The following is an 18,698-nucleotide window of genomic DNA, read 5'->3' on the forward strand; positions in this document are numbered from 1 at the left end:
ATGACATGGTGAAATACAAAAATCTGCACCACTGACTGCAGATGTGTGTGTACATGTTACTTGAGCAGGAAGGCCTGTCTGAGAAGGTAGAGGTCAGTAACTTGGGCGTTGCTAAGAAGGGGCCAGTGATTGTGACGGAGCACCACCTAATATTGGAGTACACTAATGGCTCGGTGTGTGAAGCAGATGGAGTGATGACCACTTACACAACTCGTATCCACTTCTTCTGCCCGTCTGGGACAGCAGTGAGTCATTACTGACCTTTTGCTCATTTGTACTGTTATAAATCTGTGGCATGAACAATAAGAGAACAGTATTATTTATTTATTTTTATTTTTTTTTGTAGATATCTGGTCCTCGCTTTTTTTATGAATCAAAATTGCACCTTGGAGTTTGTTTGGCACACAGAAGCAGCCTGCGCCATCTCAACCGTTGAGGACACCAATCAGGTCAACCTTAATTTTAGCACAAAACCACTGACTTTGACAGAATTGAGAAGATTTATTTTCTTATTTCTCTTGTTATTTATTTACAGACATGCTCGGTGAAAGATCCCAACACTGGCTTTGAGTTTAACTTGAAACCACTGGCTTCTGAAAGTGGATATCACGTCATTGCCAATGGGAACGACTTTGTCGTAAGAAGCACTTTAAAATCTTTCAAATGCTCTTGAGTAGGACATAAATCGATACAGAAGTCGATTTTAGTGCGATACCAGCTTCTGGTACATCGGGATCAGTACTGAACAGAGATCTACTGTAAAAATAAATGGACTTGGATGACTAATGAAATGAAACTGGGACTCTTAGTAGATTCAGTAACTGTCAGTAATTCCTTCTTTATTTATTTATTCACAATTAATTCCACAAATTAAAGGATTAGTTCACTTCAAAAAAATTAGCAGATAATGTACTCACCCCCTTGTCATCTTAGATGTTCATGTTTTTCTTTCTTCAGTTGTAAAGAAAATGTTTTTTTAGGAAAACATTTTAGGATTTTTCTCCATAAAATTGACTTCTATGGTGCCCTGAGTTTGAACGTCCAAAATGTAGTTTAAATTCAGCTTTAAAGGGCTCTGAACGATCCCAGCCGAGGAAAAAGGGTCTTATCGAGTAAAATGATCAAAATGATTTTCTTTAAAAAAAAAAAAAAACAATTTATATAAAATTTAACCTCAAATACTCGTCTTGTCTAGCTCTGCATGAACTCCGGTTCATGACCGTTAGGGTATCTCAAAAAACTCCCATCTCATTTTCTCCCAAATTTTAAAATCACCCTACACTGGATAGCTTCATAGCATTGTTTGAAGCAACTGCATGCCACATTTTTATGTATAGTTTTTTTTTTAAATATATAAAGTAAAAATGCAAAAATTAAAACAATAAAAAAAAAAAAAAACCTCAAGATAACCTGTAGGAAAAATACACACACACTGTGTCTCTCACACACACCCACACATCTTAAGAAAGCAGAATAATGTAATTGTGCCTTTGAACCATTACTTAATTGTGGCATCTGTAATTGTAATCAAGATTAATAATTCGATTAATTGTGCAGCCCTAATGAGATTTCGGCAGTTATTCAACATACCCTAAGTGTCATGAACTGGAATACAAAAAGTTCACACAAAGCTCGACAAGACGAGTGTTTGCAGTTAAAATGTATAGAAATTGTATAGAAGAAAATAATTGTTTTGCTAGATAAGACCTTTCTTCCTCGGCTGGGATCATTTAGAGCCCTTTGAAGCTGCATTTTTTTTTTTTTTTTTTTTTTTTTTTTTTTTTTACATATCCCTCCTGTCTACTGTAGGTGAACATTTGTAGTCCTGTGAAGGAGTGTGGAACTGTCAGAGATAAACCTGTGTATGGTTGTGTGCTGGAAGATAAGAAGCCTGCGAGTCAAGTTGGTGTGGAACAGCTTCTCCAATTCTCCACTGACGGCGCTCTCACACTAACATACAAAGGAGTCCTGGACAAGCCGACAGGTGCAACTTTTACTTTTATGCCATCCCCTGAATTTCAAATTTAGTTAGAGATATTATGCTTCCCAGAAGCGTACCAGATCAAATAACTTAAGACATGAGAGCAAAATTAAAGATGATTGCAAGGTGATAGGATATCAGTTTAAGATCATTATGCACAAACCTTTAAATTCCAAGACTGACCGGTCAAAATCAAGTATTCTACGGAGTCTTGTATCCACCTTTTTCTTTAACGGGGAAGTAATCCTATGGGTGAGACTTCCGGTTTATAAGCTGCTATATGGAAATAATGAGAAAAATAACAGGGTTTCCGTGGGTCTTAAAGTGTTAAATCACTTTCCCATGAATTAAGGTCTTAAATCAGAGCAGCAAGTCTTAAATTCATATTATCATGGCATTAATTTTTTGTGAGGGATTGTTTCCTCATTTTTCATTTTAAAGTGAAGCGAAATCATAATTTCTGTGCTACATGGCTTAGGTCGCTCAATATTCATTAAACAATACACAATAGACGACAGTATGTGCTGCTTCATCTGTCAGTCACCTGAAGAAGAGTTTGTTGTTTAGATTTTTTTTATAATAATAAAAATCATTTAGTTCAGTTAGAGAACAGACAGTACAATTAAAACTGACTGTGGGTGCTCAATGCAGTGTGCCGAATGACAAATTTCATTTATCACGTGAAGAGAGTCGAGCTGACTGACAAAACGAGACGAGTTTCAAAATAATGCAAAAGTGCCTTTTTTAAAAATATTTTTGATTTTAAAAAGCCTCTTGACTTCTGCCATTTATCTAAGGTGATAGTGAAAGTGTCCACAATAGTTTCCAAATAGAGAAAGTTTCATATTTATTTGGTTCCACAGTTTTTGCTGATTTTTATTTTCTTTATTTTTATTTGTGTAATTTATTTTTTTATTTTATATTCCATCAAAGTGTATGCTGTGCTTCTAACTGCACAGCACTTTTACCAAAGGAAAGCGAGGAGAAGAGAAAAACTCAACGAGCTAAAAACAAACAATTGCTAGATGCTGAACTGCTGCTAGTTTGAAAGTGAAAGTAAAACTCGACCTATACTTAGAGAACATATTGCTGTATTGTTTTCCCTTTGATTTATTTATTTATTTATTTATTTTTTCCCCCTAAATTTCCTTTAGCTGGTCTTAAATATGTCTTTAAACAGTGACTGACATGGTTTTCACAGGTCTTAAAAAGTCTTAGATCACTTTTCCATCAATTAAGGCCTTAAAAAAAGGTCTAAAATGAGAGCAGCAAGTTTTCAATTCATATGATCATGGCATGTGATCATTGGCACAGCGCTTTTAAAAATTACTTAAAACCAAAAGAAAGTGAAGAAAAGAGGGAAATCTCAACAAACTAAAAATAAACAATTGCTTGACGCAGAATTGCCACTAATTTAAAAGTAAAAGTAAAATGTGCACTGCAATTTTACTAAAAGAAAGCAAGAAAAAGAGGGAAAACTCAAACTAACTAAAAACAAACAATTGCTAGATGCTGAATTGCTAATTTGAAAGTGAAAGTAAAACACGAAATATACTTAGAGAACATATTGCTGTATTGTTTTCCCTTCGATTTATTTTTTTTTCCTTAAATTTTCTTTAGTTGGTCTTAAAAAAGGTCTTTAAAAAGTCTTAAATTTACTCTCATAAAACCTGCAGAAACCCTGAATAACAACGTGCGGTAAACGGTTTTGCACTACAAACCAATGTGCTTATAATTAAGATAATACATTAATATGGCAAGACACCAATTTGCAATGTCAAGCAGCAAAACAAACTTTTGTACAGCTAAAAATGGCTGGATACGGATGAGACCGGAAGCCAGACTCATAAAATTTGCTCTTATGGGGAAAATAATGTGGATAAAGCTTACATTGTTTCTCCCCACACTGAATCCATTTTTACCTTTTTTCCCATCTGCACTATAGGTACCGAAGACACCTTCATCATCAATTTCGTGTGTGACCAAAAGGCCGACCCACCCTCTCTGAAGCTTATACAGGAAGAGCTGGGGACAACTACACAACTACACAATGTGCTCTTCGAGCTTTCCACTCCACTAGCCTGTAAACCTGCTCCTGTGGATTGCCAAGTCACTGGTAATCTTTCCTGTGCACAAAAACGTTTGTCATTCCTATCACCATTTTGTTGCCAAACTCAAGCTGATGCCTCGGTCTTGCATTTCCAGATTCACAAGGTAGAGAGTATGACTTGAGTGACCTCAGTCTGGATGACAAATATTACGTTCCTCTGGACACCTCAGAACAGGCACGCTTTCAAAAGTTTTACATCAACGTGTGTAAACCGCTGCCTCGCGTCCAGGGCTGCCCTGGTGAGCATCTCTTTTGACAGGCTGTGCTTTGAGATTGATTTTCTGTTTGTAACACCAACTGAAGGTTGGAGCAGTAGTGCTGGTCTGAATGAGTGTACAGTAAACTAATAGACTTCTGTTGTTGGCAGGTGGAGCGATTGGTGCATGTGGGCAGCTGAAAGGCAAAAGTGTAAATCTAGGATATGTGCAGTCCAGCCTGCAGGCAGCGGTGGATGGCTCCATCAGTATTGTTTATCTCAATGGGGACAAGTGCGGTTCAAGACGATACTCCACACGAATCATCTTCCAGTGTGATGACAGTCCTGTAAGCAAGTGCACAGTTTCTCTCCTAAATGTAAATACATTTGTGACCCTGGACCTCAAAACCAGTCTTAAGTAATACATTACATTGTATGGGTCAAAATGATCAATTTTTCTTTTATGCCAAAAATCATTAGATATTAAGTAAAGATCATGTTAATAATATCAAAAGATATTTTGTAAATTTCCTGAAGTAAATATATCAAAACTTATTTTTTAATTAGTAATATACATTGCTAAGAACTTCATCTGGACAACTTTAAAGGCGATTTTCTCAGTATTTTAATTTTTTTTGGCACCCTCAGATTCCAGATTTTCAAATAGTTGTATATTTCCTAACAAACCAGACATCAATGAAAAGTATTTATTCAGCTTTCGGATGATGTATAAATCTTAATTTCAGCAAAAATGACCCTTATGACTGGTTTTGTGGTCCAGGGTCACATTTTTATTCATGGCGGTTTCCATAAATACGGACCGATTGGTGTCTCATTACATGTTTGGAAGTCAATTTCTGTTATTTTTAATGAAAATGACTGAATATGCACATGCAATGTTTATAAATATTTATTATAAAAACAAAAAGGAAACATTATTTAGCTGCACAGTATTTATGTATTTATTTATGTAATTTATGTATTTATGCTGCAGGCAAAAATTTAATCTTTTTTTTTTAAAGTAACCTTTAATCAATATTTGGGGAAAAAAGAAATGGCTGCTGAAAATTCAGCTTTGCTTCTCAGAAATAAATTGCTTTTTTAGATATATTAAAATAGAAAACAGATATTTTAAATTGTAATAATATTTCACAATATTACTGTTTTACTGTATTTTTAATCAAATATATACTGTCTTGGTAAGCACTCTTACCACCCCTAAGGTCCTATTTTATGTTGTATTTAAGATGCTTAAGATTTTTTGGATTTTTTTTTTTTTATGGTGAAGCTGTTTGAAACCTATTTTTCTTTTTCTGTTTTAAGGGTGCACCCATGTATGATCGCAAAGATGACTGTGAATATGTCTTCATCTGGAGAACCTCAGAAGCTTGCCCTATCAGAAGAGTGCAGGGTAGGATAAACAGCCAGTTTGTTCGTTGAACGTGAAGAAATACTGTGGCTTAGATTCAGTTTATTTACTGTCCCTCACAGGTGAAAACTGTAAAGTCAAGGACCCCAAGAGTGGTTACGAATACAATCTCACACCACTGGCCGGAAAAGACTATCAAGTGAAGGATATGAATTATGAGTATAATTTTGCAGTATGCGGCCCAGTTACATCCACAGTCTGCCCTCACGGTCCCAGCAATTCTGTGTCCTCCTGTCAGGTCGAGGGCAGTACACACAGGATAGCAGGTGAGTTTATTTGTTTTGTTCAATATGAAAGCTTCTTCATGTTTAAAGGAATAGTTCACTCAAAAATTTAAATGTGCTGAAAATGTACTCTCCCTCAGGCCATTCAATCTGTAGATGAGTTTGTTTCTTTATCAGAACAGATTTGGGGAAATTTAGCATTACATCACTTACTGACCACTGGATCCTCTGCAGTGAATGGGTGCCATCAGAATGAGAGTCCAAACAGCTGATAAAAACATCACAGTAATCCACAAGTAATCCACATGACTCTAGTCCATCAATCCAGTCCATGTTTGTTAAGAACAAATCCATTATAATTAACTATTAACTATTAACTATTATAATTATTTTTCACTTCAAGCCATTGCCTATGGCTAAAATACAAATGCTCTATCCATAATATTGCTTCCTCCAGTGACAAAGTCATCCTGTCTGAATTAGGAGAGAAAAAAATACACACATCAAGCACTGTTTACCAGCTAAAACAGTCTGAGGACAGGAAGGCATGGACTTTTTCACTGGAGGAAGCATTATTATGAATTGTGGACTCATACTTTAACCAATAGCAACGTGAAAACGCCTTAACAAGATGTTAATTGATGGACCGGAGTGATGTGGATAGCTTGTGGATTATTGTGATGTTTTTATCAGCTGTTTGGACTTTCATTCTGACGGCACCCATTCAGTGCAGAGGTTCAGTGATGTAATACTAAATTTCTCCAAATCTATTCTGATGAATAAACAAACTCATCTACATTTTAAATGATTTTAGGGTGAGTAAATGTTTAGCAAATTTACATTTTTGGGTGAACTGTTCCTTTAACCTTTCCCATGCTCCTTTGCAGGTTTAGCCAATCAAAACCTCACATTTGATGATGGGATTATTGTGATCAACTACACGAGTGGGGAAAAGTGCCACAAGATCTACGAGCGATCCACGGCAATTCTCTTCTCCTGCGACCACGGCAAGAATCCCGTAAGTTTCTTTTAACCAGTGAACGAGTTTAGTAAGAAATTAAATTAATTTCCTAAATGTTCCCATTCTTTCCTTTGTTTCTCAGGGCAAGCCAGAGTTCGTCAAGGAGACTGCAGACTGCACATACCTGTTTGAATGGCACACAGCTTTGGCCTGTCCGTCCTTCAAAACCACAACTTGCTCCTACAAGTAAGAGCAACCTATTTTGCTTGTGTATTTGCTCCCGACTCATGAACACATGAACTGTTTAAATGACCCATAACCTCCTCTCTGTCTGGCAGTGATGGCAGTGGCCACTCATACGATTTGTCCTCACTGGCCCTGCACAAATCTAATTGGGTGATCGTGCCAGATGCGACCAATCAGAAGCAGCGTTACTATATCAATGTGTGCAAGTCTCTTGTGCCCCAGACCGGTAAGTTGTAGCAATGCAGCTGGAGTGTATTGCTCAGTCAGCACAGGTGTTTCAATTGGTGTTTGTCTCAGGTTTGTGGAGCTGCCCATCTAGTGCTGCGGCTTGTCTGAAGGACGGAGATGAGTATGTGAATCTGGGGGAGGCAGAGGCGGGTCCACAGTGGGATAAAAACAACCTGATTCTGAAGTACACCAACGGACAAGCTTGTCCTGATAAGAAGAGAAACCGGACCACCATTATTACTTTCAAATGCGACCCTGACAAAGTGGTCTGTGATTCTTTATGCTTTTCTCTATACACCCACACATGCATGTCCTAAAGTAAATATAATTACTAGGGATGTAATGATATCAAAATTTCACAATACGATAATGATATGAAGTCCACAAAGCAATATAATTGCAATATTTAAATAATTAAGGCTTGGAAAAAAATTAAAATGACGTTGTACAATTACATGTACATTTTTAAAGTTAAATTATATCTAATGCACTTATGAGAGTTTAAAATGAAGAGCTCCAACCCGTGTTCTTCACTAGGAAAACTTAAGTCAGAAAAAAGTCAGGAAATCGACTTGAATTTTAAAGGGGACTCAACCCTCTTTTTATTTGTGGTATACTGTCTCAGTCTAAATTACGTTCACATTGGTGTTTTAGGAAGCCAAACAAATTAGAATAAAATAGAAATAACAGCTATTTTATATTATTGTTATTCCTATGACAGTAATAGACATATATTGTAAAACAATTGCACTGTAAAATAAATGAAAATGAATAAATGAATAATACTATTTCATGAATAAATACTGTGCTAAAGCATAATGACCCAAAACACAACTTTAAAGACATCTTATGTTAGAATAAGAAGTTTAAATATATTTTAAAAACTACACTTTTGCCCTGAATACTTATAATTTGATATCGTCATGTGACCACGATAATATTGAGACCGTTTTGCTATCACAATACCATGATATTGATAATACATTACATCCCTAATAATTGTTTATTTCTTTATATATTTTTGTTTTAAAAAGTACTTTTATTCTGCAAGGATGCATTAAATTGATCAACAGTGACAGTGAAGACATTTATAATGTTATGAAAGATTTCTATTTCAAATAAATGCTGTTTATCAAATGTTTATCAAATGATCCTTAAAAGAAAAAAATGTATCATGGTTTCCACAAACATATTGAGTACTATTAATAATATTAAATCATATTTGTTTTTCTTGACCATCAAATCAGCATTTTAGAATGATTTCTGAATGATCATGTGACACTGCAGACTGAAGTAATGATGCGGAAAATTCAGCTTTACATTACCGTCATAAATTACATTTTACAATATATTTAAATAAAAAAAACAGTTATTTCAAATTTTAATAATATTTTACCATATTACTGATTTTACTGTATTTGTCAAATAAATGCAGCCTCCTAACTATATATATATATATATATATATATATATATATATATATATATATCACATCACATACTGTACAGTGACACTTTCTTTCTGTCTTTCTGCCTTTCTGCAGGACTCTGAACCCACTCGGATCACAGCTCTGGAGGACTGTGTCTATACCTTTGTGTGGTCCACTGCTGCAGCCTGTCCTCTCAACAGCACTGCACATGGCGATTGTAAAGTCACAAATCCAGCCACAGGTGAGTCACCCGCATGAGTGTTAGTCAAACAGAATACACAGTTATTCACAACAAGAACAACTGAATCATCTTATCCAGACACTTCCTGTCTGCTCAGAACAGTGTCATGTAGGTGTCTGTTGCATATAAATGTGACAAAAAAATAGTCATAAGTAGCACGGGTATATTTCTAACAATAGCCAACAATACATCGTATGGGTCAAAAATGCGTTGTTTTTTCTTTTATGCCAAAGATCACGTTCTATGAAGATATTTTGTAAATTTCCTACCATAAACGTATCAAAAATTAATTTTTGATTAGTAATATGCATTGCTAAGAACTTAATTTGGACAACTTTAAAGGTGATTTACTCAATATTTTTGTAGTCCAGGTTCATAAGTATCCTGAATAACAGTGACACGCACTAATCAGTTGAAAGTTCTAGCATTTACTGTATGTTTGTCCATAAATCAACCTGAGATGTACTGTGTTTGTGCTTGGTCTCCACAGGTCATCTCTTTGACCTTAATGCCCTCAGTCGGACAGGTGGCTATACAGTCTATGATCCCTTGGCCCATAGGACGATGTTCAGACTGAACGTGTGTGGAGAAGTAGCCAATGCTGGTTGTGCCGCTGGAACAGGTATTTTTCCCTTTGTACTTTGTTGGATGACTATAGTCAATTGATATGAAATTAAAAAAATAACAATTTCCTAGAGACCTCAGTAATTTAGATATCAGTGATACTCAACTTAAGTCATGAAAACAGACATTAAAAATATACTGTCTATATGTTGTTTCTATGTTAATTTGATGATTGTGTAACTATGAAAAATGTGTAATTATTGCAATATAAAAGTATATTTTAAAAAATGTGTGATTTAATTATTATTTTTTTTAATTGACTGACAGCACTAATTTTTAATAAAATGTAATACATTATAGGGTTTCTCTCTATCTATATCTATCTGACAGTATATAGCTATATATTTTTTTCACTCGAGTTTATTCAGTTAATTTTCAATTTTAGACACTATTTTTTATACATATGCATTTGTATTTTTGTGTGTGTGTATTTTTCCTAAGAATATAGAGGTAGTTTTGTTTGTGCTTTGTTTTGCTCAGCATTTCTGTTTCAGTGAGGATGGAAAAACTATTCGTCTTGTTTTAAGCCTTTTAGGCCCTGGGCAAAAAAAGACTTTGTATGGTAATGTTGTTTTTTTTTTGTTTTGCTGCAGCTGTGTGCATCAGAGACGCTCAGAAGGCCATAAGTGGTGGGAAAGCCTCAAGGAGGCTAGTGTATAGGAATCAGGTGGTAGAGCTCACCTATGAGGATGGAGACGCGTGTCCCGCCAACCCTGCCCTCAAACACACAAGCATCTTCAGCTTCGTCTGCAAGTCTGAGGGAGGAGGTACGGATGAACCCGTGCTGGTGTACTCGGATGACACCACTTGCACTCACTTCTTCTCCTGGCACACTCCTCTGGTCTGCGAACAACAGGTAACGGGAAGTCTTAAAGGCTTTTGAATCTCTGAACCGGCTTCAGGTGAACCTTCAACAAATTTGGTGTCTGTTCTCTGCAGGTGAAGTGCTCCGTTTGGAACGGTACCAACCAGATCGACCTCAGTCCTCTGATCCATCTCACCGGTTACTACACAGCTGTCAATGAGGATGTAAGTAAAGACAAGTCTCCTGATTTCTACATCAACATCTGCCAGCCTCTCAACCCCATTCCAAGGGTCAACTGTCCTCCAGGGGCCGCTGTGTGCATGGATCCTGTTAATGGAGATCCAATTGTAAGTAAAAGCATCAGTACTCTAACTCCACTTTCCTTGATCTACAGACCTACTCTATGCTAAAATCCTTTGTTGAAGCATGTTTTATTAGATTGTGCTGGTTTTAACCCTGTTAAATTGTAAAAGCCTGATAAAATTTAGCCATAATTTTTTCTTGCCATGAAAATGGCCACAGTAGCTAGAAAACAAACAATAGTATGAATGGTTTAACATTTGAAAATTTGAAAATGAAGAAATTAAAACAGCCATTAATTAGTATTTACTGTATTGTACTGTAAAATGCTACTAGTACTAATGTTTTAAAGTAAAATATTAGTAATTTTTTTTTATTTGTTTAATATATTTTTTTAGTAGAACTACTACTAGCTCTAATACTACTAGCATTTATTTAGTGCTAACACTAGCAATAAAAATAATAATAATAATCTTTATTCTTATAATTCGTATTATTTATTCTTTATTCTTATTCTTAATATCATTATTATTACTATTATATTTTTCTTAAATACATTTTTTTATTTTATAGTGAAGTATAATTTCTTATTTTATTGTTTATTTAGGAATAATAAAATAATTATTAGTAGAAGTATTTTGTTTTTCTTATACGATTTTTTTTGACAAATGTTGTCTTATTTTGTTTAGTAGAAGTAGTAATAATAATCATATTTTTATTTTTGTTACTGCTGTTATTTTATAATCATATTGATGTATAATCTCTCTTTCTCTTTTTTTTTTTTTTTTTTTTTTTTTTTTTTTGCCAAATTGTGCAGTTGTGTATTATCTTTTATTTATTTATTTATTTATTTATTTATTTATTTATTTATTAGATCACATTTTAAATCAGAATTTTCAACAGAAAAATCACAAGTACAGTTTTTTCCCCAAATTGTGTAGCCCAATGGTACAGCATTGATTATGGAATTTAATGTCATTGTTATTATAATAATAACCAATATTGGATGCTGTCTTAGACTACATGCACACCTGGTCACACTTCAGATGAAGAAAGTAAATACTACTACTAGCAATAATAATAATAATAATAATAATAATAATCTGTTATTATTATTATATTTTTCTAAAATACATTTTTATTTTACAGTGAAATTATAGTAATTTCTTATTTAATGTTTATTTAGGAATAATAAAAATAATTAGCAGTAGTAGAAGAATTTTATTTTTCTTTTAATTATAGAAATTATAGTATATTATAGTTTATCTTGTTTAGTAGTAGTAGTAGTAGTACTAATAATAATTGTATTATTTTTATATATTAAAATAATACAATATATTATATGGTTATATTATAGTTACAATATATTACAGTATAATATTTATCTTATTTTTCTTTAGTAGTAGTAATAAATAATGCAAATTTTTATTGTTGCTGTTATCTTTTTTATATATATATATATATATATATATATATATATAATAATTTTTTTTTTTTTTGTGTAATCAGTTTTCACATTTTAAATTTTAATTTTTAGAAGAAAAATCACAATCAAATTATATCCCCCCATATTATTCTATTTACTAATCATACCATGGCACTGAGGGTTGATAGTAAATTACATGTCTGAATCATATTTTTCTCCTTTTTTTTTTTTTTTTTTGCAGGACATTGGACGAATCACCTCCCCTCCTCGCTATAACACCAACACCAACGAGGTGGAAATCACCTTCAGCAGCACAACCGTCTGCCCCTCTGACCCCACCTCCAACTACTCCTCCAAAATCATTTTCACCTGCCAGAAAGGAGCAGAGCTGGTAGGAGATCAACCCAAAACCTTCATAAATTTTGTCAAGTGTAACCAAGTGGTTGTTGATTCAATAATTTTCTCAGTCATCTCTGATGTACCTGAGTACAAGTGCTGGTTTTGCACAAACAGGGTTCTCCCCAGATGATCCAGGCACAGGACTGCATGTATGTGTTCGAGTGGGCCACTCCTGTGGTTTGCCCAGAGACCATCACATCGCATGGCTGCAATCTGACCGTCTCCCAGCTGCGCTACACGTTTGACCTCTCAAAGCTGTCAAGGAGCGTTAAGGTAATGAAGAAAACCTTTGAACGGTAGTGTGTGTATATATGCCAAATATCTTAATTAGTCAACTTATATGAGCATGGTAACAACGGGATGATTGTAAAGCTTAGATTGTTGTTTGTTTGGTTTTTTTAGGTTCCTGGGAGCGACTTTAATATCAACGTGTGTGGGACTGTGGCAGACACAAAATGTAAAGACAGTGCTGTTTGTCTGATCTCAGAGGGTTTGGCGACTTCATACGGGAACAGCAAAGTCATGACCCTAGACTACAAAAGAGAAGAGCAGGCTGTGCTCATGCAATACGGCGGAGGAGACACCTGTCCTGAAGGTTAGACAAACACTCTGAACTGCTCTAAAAACCTAGTGAGCTGCTTACCTAGACAACATTTTAAGGCCGCATGGGCACGCTTTTGACGGATGGTCTTGTTAACAATTGTAAGATACCTCATTTATGCCAAATTGTATGGAAACACTGCATGTACAATTTAAGTCAAAAGTTTGCATACACCTTGCAGAATCTGCAAAATGTTAAATATTTTACCAAAATAAGAGGGATCTTACCAAAATGTTATTTTTTATTTGATACTGACCTGAATAAGATATTTCACATAAAAGACGTTTACATGTAGTCCACAAGAGAAAGTAATGACCCTGTTCTGAAGTTTACTTCTTAATACTGTGTTGTTACCTGAATGATCCACAGCTGTTTTTTTTTGTTTAGTGATAGTTGTTCATGACTCATGAGTCCCTTGTTTGTCCTGAACAGTAAAACTGCCCACTGTTCTTCAGAAAAATTCTTCAATAACTGTATAATTTTGAGATCCAGCTTTTCACACTGATGACAACTGAGGGACTCGTATGCAACCATTACAGAACGTTCAAAAGCTCACTGATTCTCCAGAAGGAAACAATGTATTTGAAGATCAGGGAAAATTTATCTTATTTGTCTTCTGGGAAACATGTGTTTTCTGTAGCTTCTGAATGGCAGTACTGAATGGCAAAATAAGAAAAATGTACACATTTGCCTTCTGTTCAAAAGTTTACACCTCTGGCTCTCAATGCATCCTTTTTCCTTCAGGAGCATCAGTGAGTGTTTGAACCTTCTGTAATAGTTGCATATGAGTCCCTCAGTTGTCCTCAGTGTGAAAAGATGGATCTCAAAATCATACACTCATTGTTGGAAGGGGTTCAAATAAACAAAAATACTGAAAAAACAAAGAATTTGTGGGACCTGAAGGATTTTTCTGAAGAACAGCAGGGAGTTTAACTGTTCAGAACAAATAAGGCACTCATGAAACAAAAAAACCAACTGTGGATCATTCAGGTAACAACACAGTATTAAGAATCAAGTGTATGTAACTTTTGAGCAGAGTCATTTTTATAAATTCAACTATTATTTTCTCTAGTGGGCTATGTGCAAACATATTTTATGTGAAATATCTTAATCAGGTCAGTACTAAAAAAAAAAAAAAAACATGCATTGTTGATGCGTTTTGCAGATTCTGCAAAGTGTATGTAAACTTTTGACCTCAACTGTTTATGTGTGTTTCAAAATCTCAAAATGTTTCATAGTGAATGAAGTCCCCCAATGCATTGCAGGCAACCAAGCTCAACAACGAAGGTGGAATCCAATGATGGAATCTAATGATAGAACCTAGTCAAACCTTTTTCCTAAATGATTAAAATGTTTTTTGTTTTTTTTGTTTTTTGTCTTTCAGTTACAGATAAAAATGAAGTGTGCATTTTCCCCTTTAAGTTCATGAAAAAGACTTATACTGAGTGCACGAATGATGGCAAGACTGATGGCAGGAAGTGGTGTGCCACTACAAGCGACTATGACAAAGATCAGAAATGGGGCTTTTGCTCTGGTGGTACGAATCCTTTATGACCTCAAAAGTTGTGAAGTACATGTACTTTTGTGGGATAAAGCAGCAGGACAAGCTATATTTATTTACTTAAAAAGAGCTTTGATGAATCAGTTTTTAATGGTTTTAGTTCGTTATTAAAGAAAACTAAACAGACTGGTTTAATTGTGAAGTAAATTAATTAATTACATTTAATTGATTTAAGTAAAATGTAAATAATTCCATTTACAAAATGTACAGTTTTTAAATTATAATTTTAAATGTTTAAATTTTAAATAATTTTACATTAGTTTTGAGGCTGTGTATTTTTTTTTTTTTCTCAGCACTAAGAGGGAAACGGCAGTCGTCCATTTTGTTCTTGTGTGACAGAGCGGCGGGTTTTGGAAGGCCTCAGCTGATTAGCGAAACCCAAAGATGTTCTGCCACCTTCCAGTGGCGAACGAATGTGGTGTGCCCACCCAGAAAGATGGAGTGCAAGCTTGCAGGACAACACCGGACCTACGACCTGCGCACGCTCTCGTCTCTAACAGAGCCGTGGAAATTTAGCAACGGGGATGATTCGTGAGTTTAACACCTGTTGTTCTGTTCAATTTTATTTAAGCATTTTTTTTAATGTGAAAGTCAGTAAATGTTTCTTTTATATATAGTGATAGTAGTGATATATATATAGATAGTGATAAGAAATAAGAAATAAAAAAATGATTACTTGTTTTTTTTTTTTTTTTTTTTTTTTTTTTTTTTTTTTTTTTTTGGATTAGTTCACTTCCAGAATAAAAAATTATTTTTATTTACTCACCCCATGTCATTCATGTATTTCTTTCTTCAGTTTTTTGAAGGTTTTTGAGGAAAACATTCCAGGATTTTTCTCCATATAGTGGACTTCAATGTGAGCCAATGGGTTGAAGGTCTAAATTTCATTTTCAGTGCAGCTTCAAAGGGCTCTGCACGATCCCAGTCAAGGAGTAAGGGTCTTATCTAGCAAAATGATTGGTCATTTAAAGGAACACTCCAAGCTCATTTTCCAACTCCCCCATCTCCGTTCTCTGGATCATTGAATCTGTTTAGACCAATAGCATCTCACTCAAAAATGACCATATATAATGACAATATTTTTCCTATTTAAAACTTGACACTGCTGTAGTTGCGTTGTGTACAAAGACGGACAAAAAATAAAAAGTTGTCATTTTCTAGGTCGCTATGGCTAGGAACTATATGGCATGGGTGCAGCAGGCGCAATTACGCCGCCGTCAACTCTGCGTCTACACAAACTTAGTGCCGGTCAGTTTCAGGCACTGTGTAATATCATTGCGCCTGCTGCACCCATGGTACGGCAGCAAAGTTCCTTGATTATTATGCCAAAATGAGAGTATAGTTCCTCACCATATCAGCCTAGAAAATTGCAACTTTTCATTTTCCGTCAGTCTTAGTCCACGATGTAACTACAGAAAAGTCAAGTTTTAAATAGGTAAAATATCATCATTATATATGGTCATATTTGAGCGAGATGCTATCAGTCTAAACAGATTCAGTGATCTATGCTAAGCTATGCTAAATGTGCTACCGCCAGACCCAGAGATCGGCTGAATGGATTGTTGAACTCTAGGGGAGTTGGACAATGAGCCTATTTTCAAAAAAAAGTGGAGTGTTCCTTTAAAAAATAATAATAATAAATAAATACATTTATATAATTTTTAGAATAGAAACTTTCAAAGAACGTCAAATGCCCTTAAAAAAAAGGTAAAGCAACGTTGTCGGATGATTTTGAAGTCGGGGGAGAAAATCAGATGGAGTTTTTCGCCCTACCCTACCTTTCTGAACCAAAGTACACAGAGAACTAACAATGCGTGACCTTTTCAGCATGATTACATAATGTGTGAAGTCATAGATGCGCATCACAGAGTTAGTGCAAGACTTTGACTGCATGTGTGGTTAAAAAGTATATACATTCTTATTCTTATTTTTTTGTTTTTTAAAGAAATGACTAATCATTTTGCTAGATAAGACCCTTATTTCTTGGCTGGGATCTTGTAGAGCCCTTTGAAGATGCACTGAAACTGCAATTTGGACCTTTAACCCACTGGCTCATATTTAAGTCCACTATATGTAGAAAAACCTGGAATGTTTTCCTCAAAAACCTTCGTTTCTTTTTGACTGAAGAAAGAAATACATGAATATCTTGGATGACATGGGGATGAGTACATTATCTAGTACATTTTTGAAGTACTTTTTGTAATCAAGGCTGAATTTTGGACACATTGCATTTAATCAGAAATAACACAGGTGGAATATTGCACATGCATCTGTTCAGTGTTTATGAACTTGTACTGTCATAATTTGTTTTCACAGGTACTACTTCAATCTCTGCCAGGCCATTCATGGAGGCCAGCCAGGTTGTGCAGCAGAAGCCGCCGTGTGTCGCAGACGCGCCGGCGGGAAGACCGAGACTCTGGGCCGTGTTCACACGCAGACCATGGAGTTAATCGGTAAGCATTTTTAAACCTTCTCTGATGTAATTACAGTTTTGTTGGTTTATCATCAGTATGTGTCTCCACCAGATGGAAAAATCCTCGTCAACTATTCCATGGGTGACGAGGTGTGTGGAAACAAGAAACCGGCCAGAACAATCTTGCAGCTGAAGTGTGGCAGCACAGTGGGCCATCCGAAATTATTAAAGTAAGTTAACAGTAACTTGGCATGAATATTCTAAACTTGTGATGTTGTTTCAGCATCTGTTAAAGATGTCGGTTTTTACATGATTTCACAGCATATATAATACTGGTCATATCAAATCAAGAATTTTCAAATTAAGAAGTCTCTTTTGGTCACAAACGCTGCATTTATTTGATCAAAAATACATTAAAGGCAGTGATTTTGTGAAATATTATTGCAATTTAAAATAACAGTTTACTAGTTTAATACATTTCAAAATGTAATTTATTCCTGTGGTCAAAGCTGAATTTCAGCATCATTTTCAGCTTCAGTGTCACATGACCCTTCAGAAATCATTCTAATATGCTTATCAGTTTTGAAAATACAGTATATTGAATGGAAATGGTTTATTATTTTTGCCTGTGTGTTTTAGGGAGGATAAAACAGCTTGTGAGTTCTGGGTGGAGTGGGAGACTCGATCCGCATGTGCTGTAAAGCAGGAAGAAGTGGAGATGATCAATGGAAGCATTAAAGTACCCGAGACGGGAGCCATTTTCAACCTGGGAGGGCTTTATTACCGGTGAGTACCTCTCGCCCTCAACAAAGAGCATACAATTACACACTAGTTATGTGCATGAGATAAACAATGATTTATCTGTTCTCAGTTTCCACAACGCCACAGGAGACATTCGTCCCAATGGAGATCGTTATATCTACCACATCCAGCTGTCAGGCATCACTGACAGGTCCATTTCCAGTTGTCTGGGTGCCAATATCTGTCAAGTCAAGATTAATGACAGTTACCGTAGAAAAATTGGTTCTTCCAGCAAAGCCAAGTATTATATCAAAGGTGAGAGAAATTTTGTAAGTGACCATATTGGTGTGATCAGTGCTCAAATATGTCATTGTGCATGTTGGGATTGATGAAAGGCAAAGAGGGGTTTGTTTTATTTTATAAAAATATGCAAATGCCAAAATATTTTATTTAAAATATGTATTTATATATTTATATATTTAATTAATTGACTTATTTACTTATATCGAGAAATGTTTTTTTTTATTTGTATCTTTATTAAATAATTCATAAATTCTATTTGTAACGACACAAATATGCCAAAATATTATTTTAAAAAAACAGTTCTGTTTATTTTTTTTTAAAAGATTGCTTAGTTTATTTTATTATTTCTATTGTTTATAAATAATTTATAAATTATTTTTGTAACAACACAAAACAGCAAAATATTTTGTTTAAAATACATTTTGTGGAATTTGTATATTATATTGTATATTTATTTATTTTATTTAGTGCTGTGCAATG

The 18,698-nt window shown here is 34.8% G+C and overlaps 1 protein-coding gene across 1 annotated transcript in view; it reads left to right on the forward strand.

The window, feature by feature from the left end:
• The window catches only part of igf2r (insulin-like growth factor 2 receptor), a 45,145-nt gene that overhangs the window by 18,876 nt on the left and 7,571 nt on the right, over nt 1-18,698 (forward strand). The window contains 27 exon segments of the mRNA XM_051138461.1: nt 69-245; nt 347-361; nt 363-449; nt 536-637; nt 1,810-1,984; nt 3,927-4,097; nt 4,187-4,330; nt 4,459-4,634; nt 5,611-5,698; nt 5,779-5,982; nt 6,828-6,958; nt 7,044-7,147; nt 7,240-7,373; nt 7,445-7,641; nt 8,919-9,045; nt 9,536-9,667; nt 10,263-10,525; nt 10,609-10,821; nt 12,442-12,591; nt 12,714-12,872; nt 13,002-13,194; nt 14,585-14,737; nt 15,055-15,292; nt 17,078-17,214; nt 17,287-17,404; nt 17,814-17,960; nt 18,046-18,230. Of these exon segments, the coding sequence (XP_050994418.1) occupies nt 69-245; nt 347-361; nt 363-449; nt 536-637; nt 1,810-1,984; nt 3,927-4,097; nt 4,187-4,330; nt 4,459-4,634; nt 5,611-5,698; nt 5,779-5,982; nt 6,828-6,958; nt 7,044-7,147; nt 7,240-7,373; nt 7,445-7,641; nt 8,919-9,045; nt 9,536-9,667; nt 10,263-10,525; nt 10,609-10,821; nt 12,442-12,591; nt 12,714-12,872; nt 13,002-13,194; nt 14,585-14,737; nt 15,055-15,292; nt 17,078-17,214; nt 17,287-17,404; nt 17,814-17,960; nt 18,046-18,230 (4,120 nt within the window).

The sequence above is a fragment of the Labeo rohita genome, chromosome 20, assembly GCF_022985175.1.
Source record: "Labeo rohita strain BAU-BD-2019 chromosome 20, IGBB_LRoh.1.0, whole genome shotgun sequence".
Classification (NCBI taxonomy): domain Eukaryota; kingdom Metazoa; phylum Chordata; class Actinopteri; order Cypriniformes; family Cyprinidae; genus Labeo; species Labeo rohita.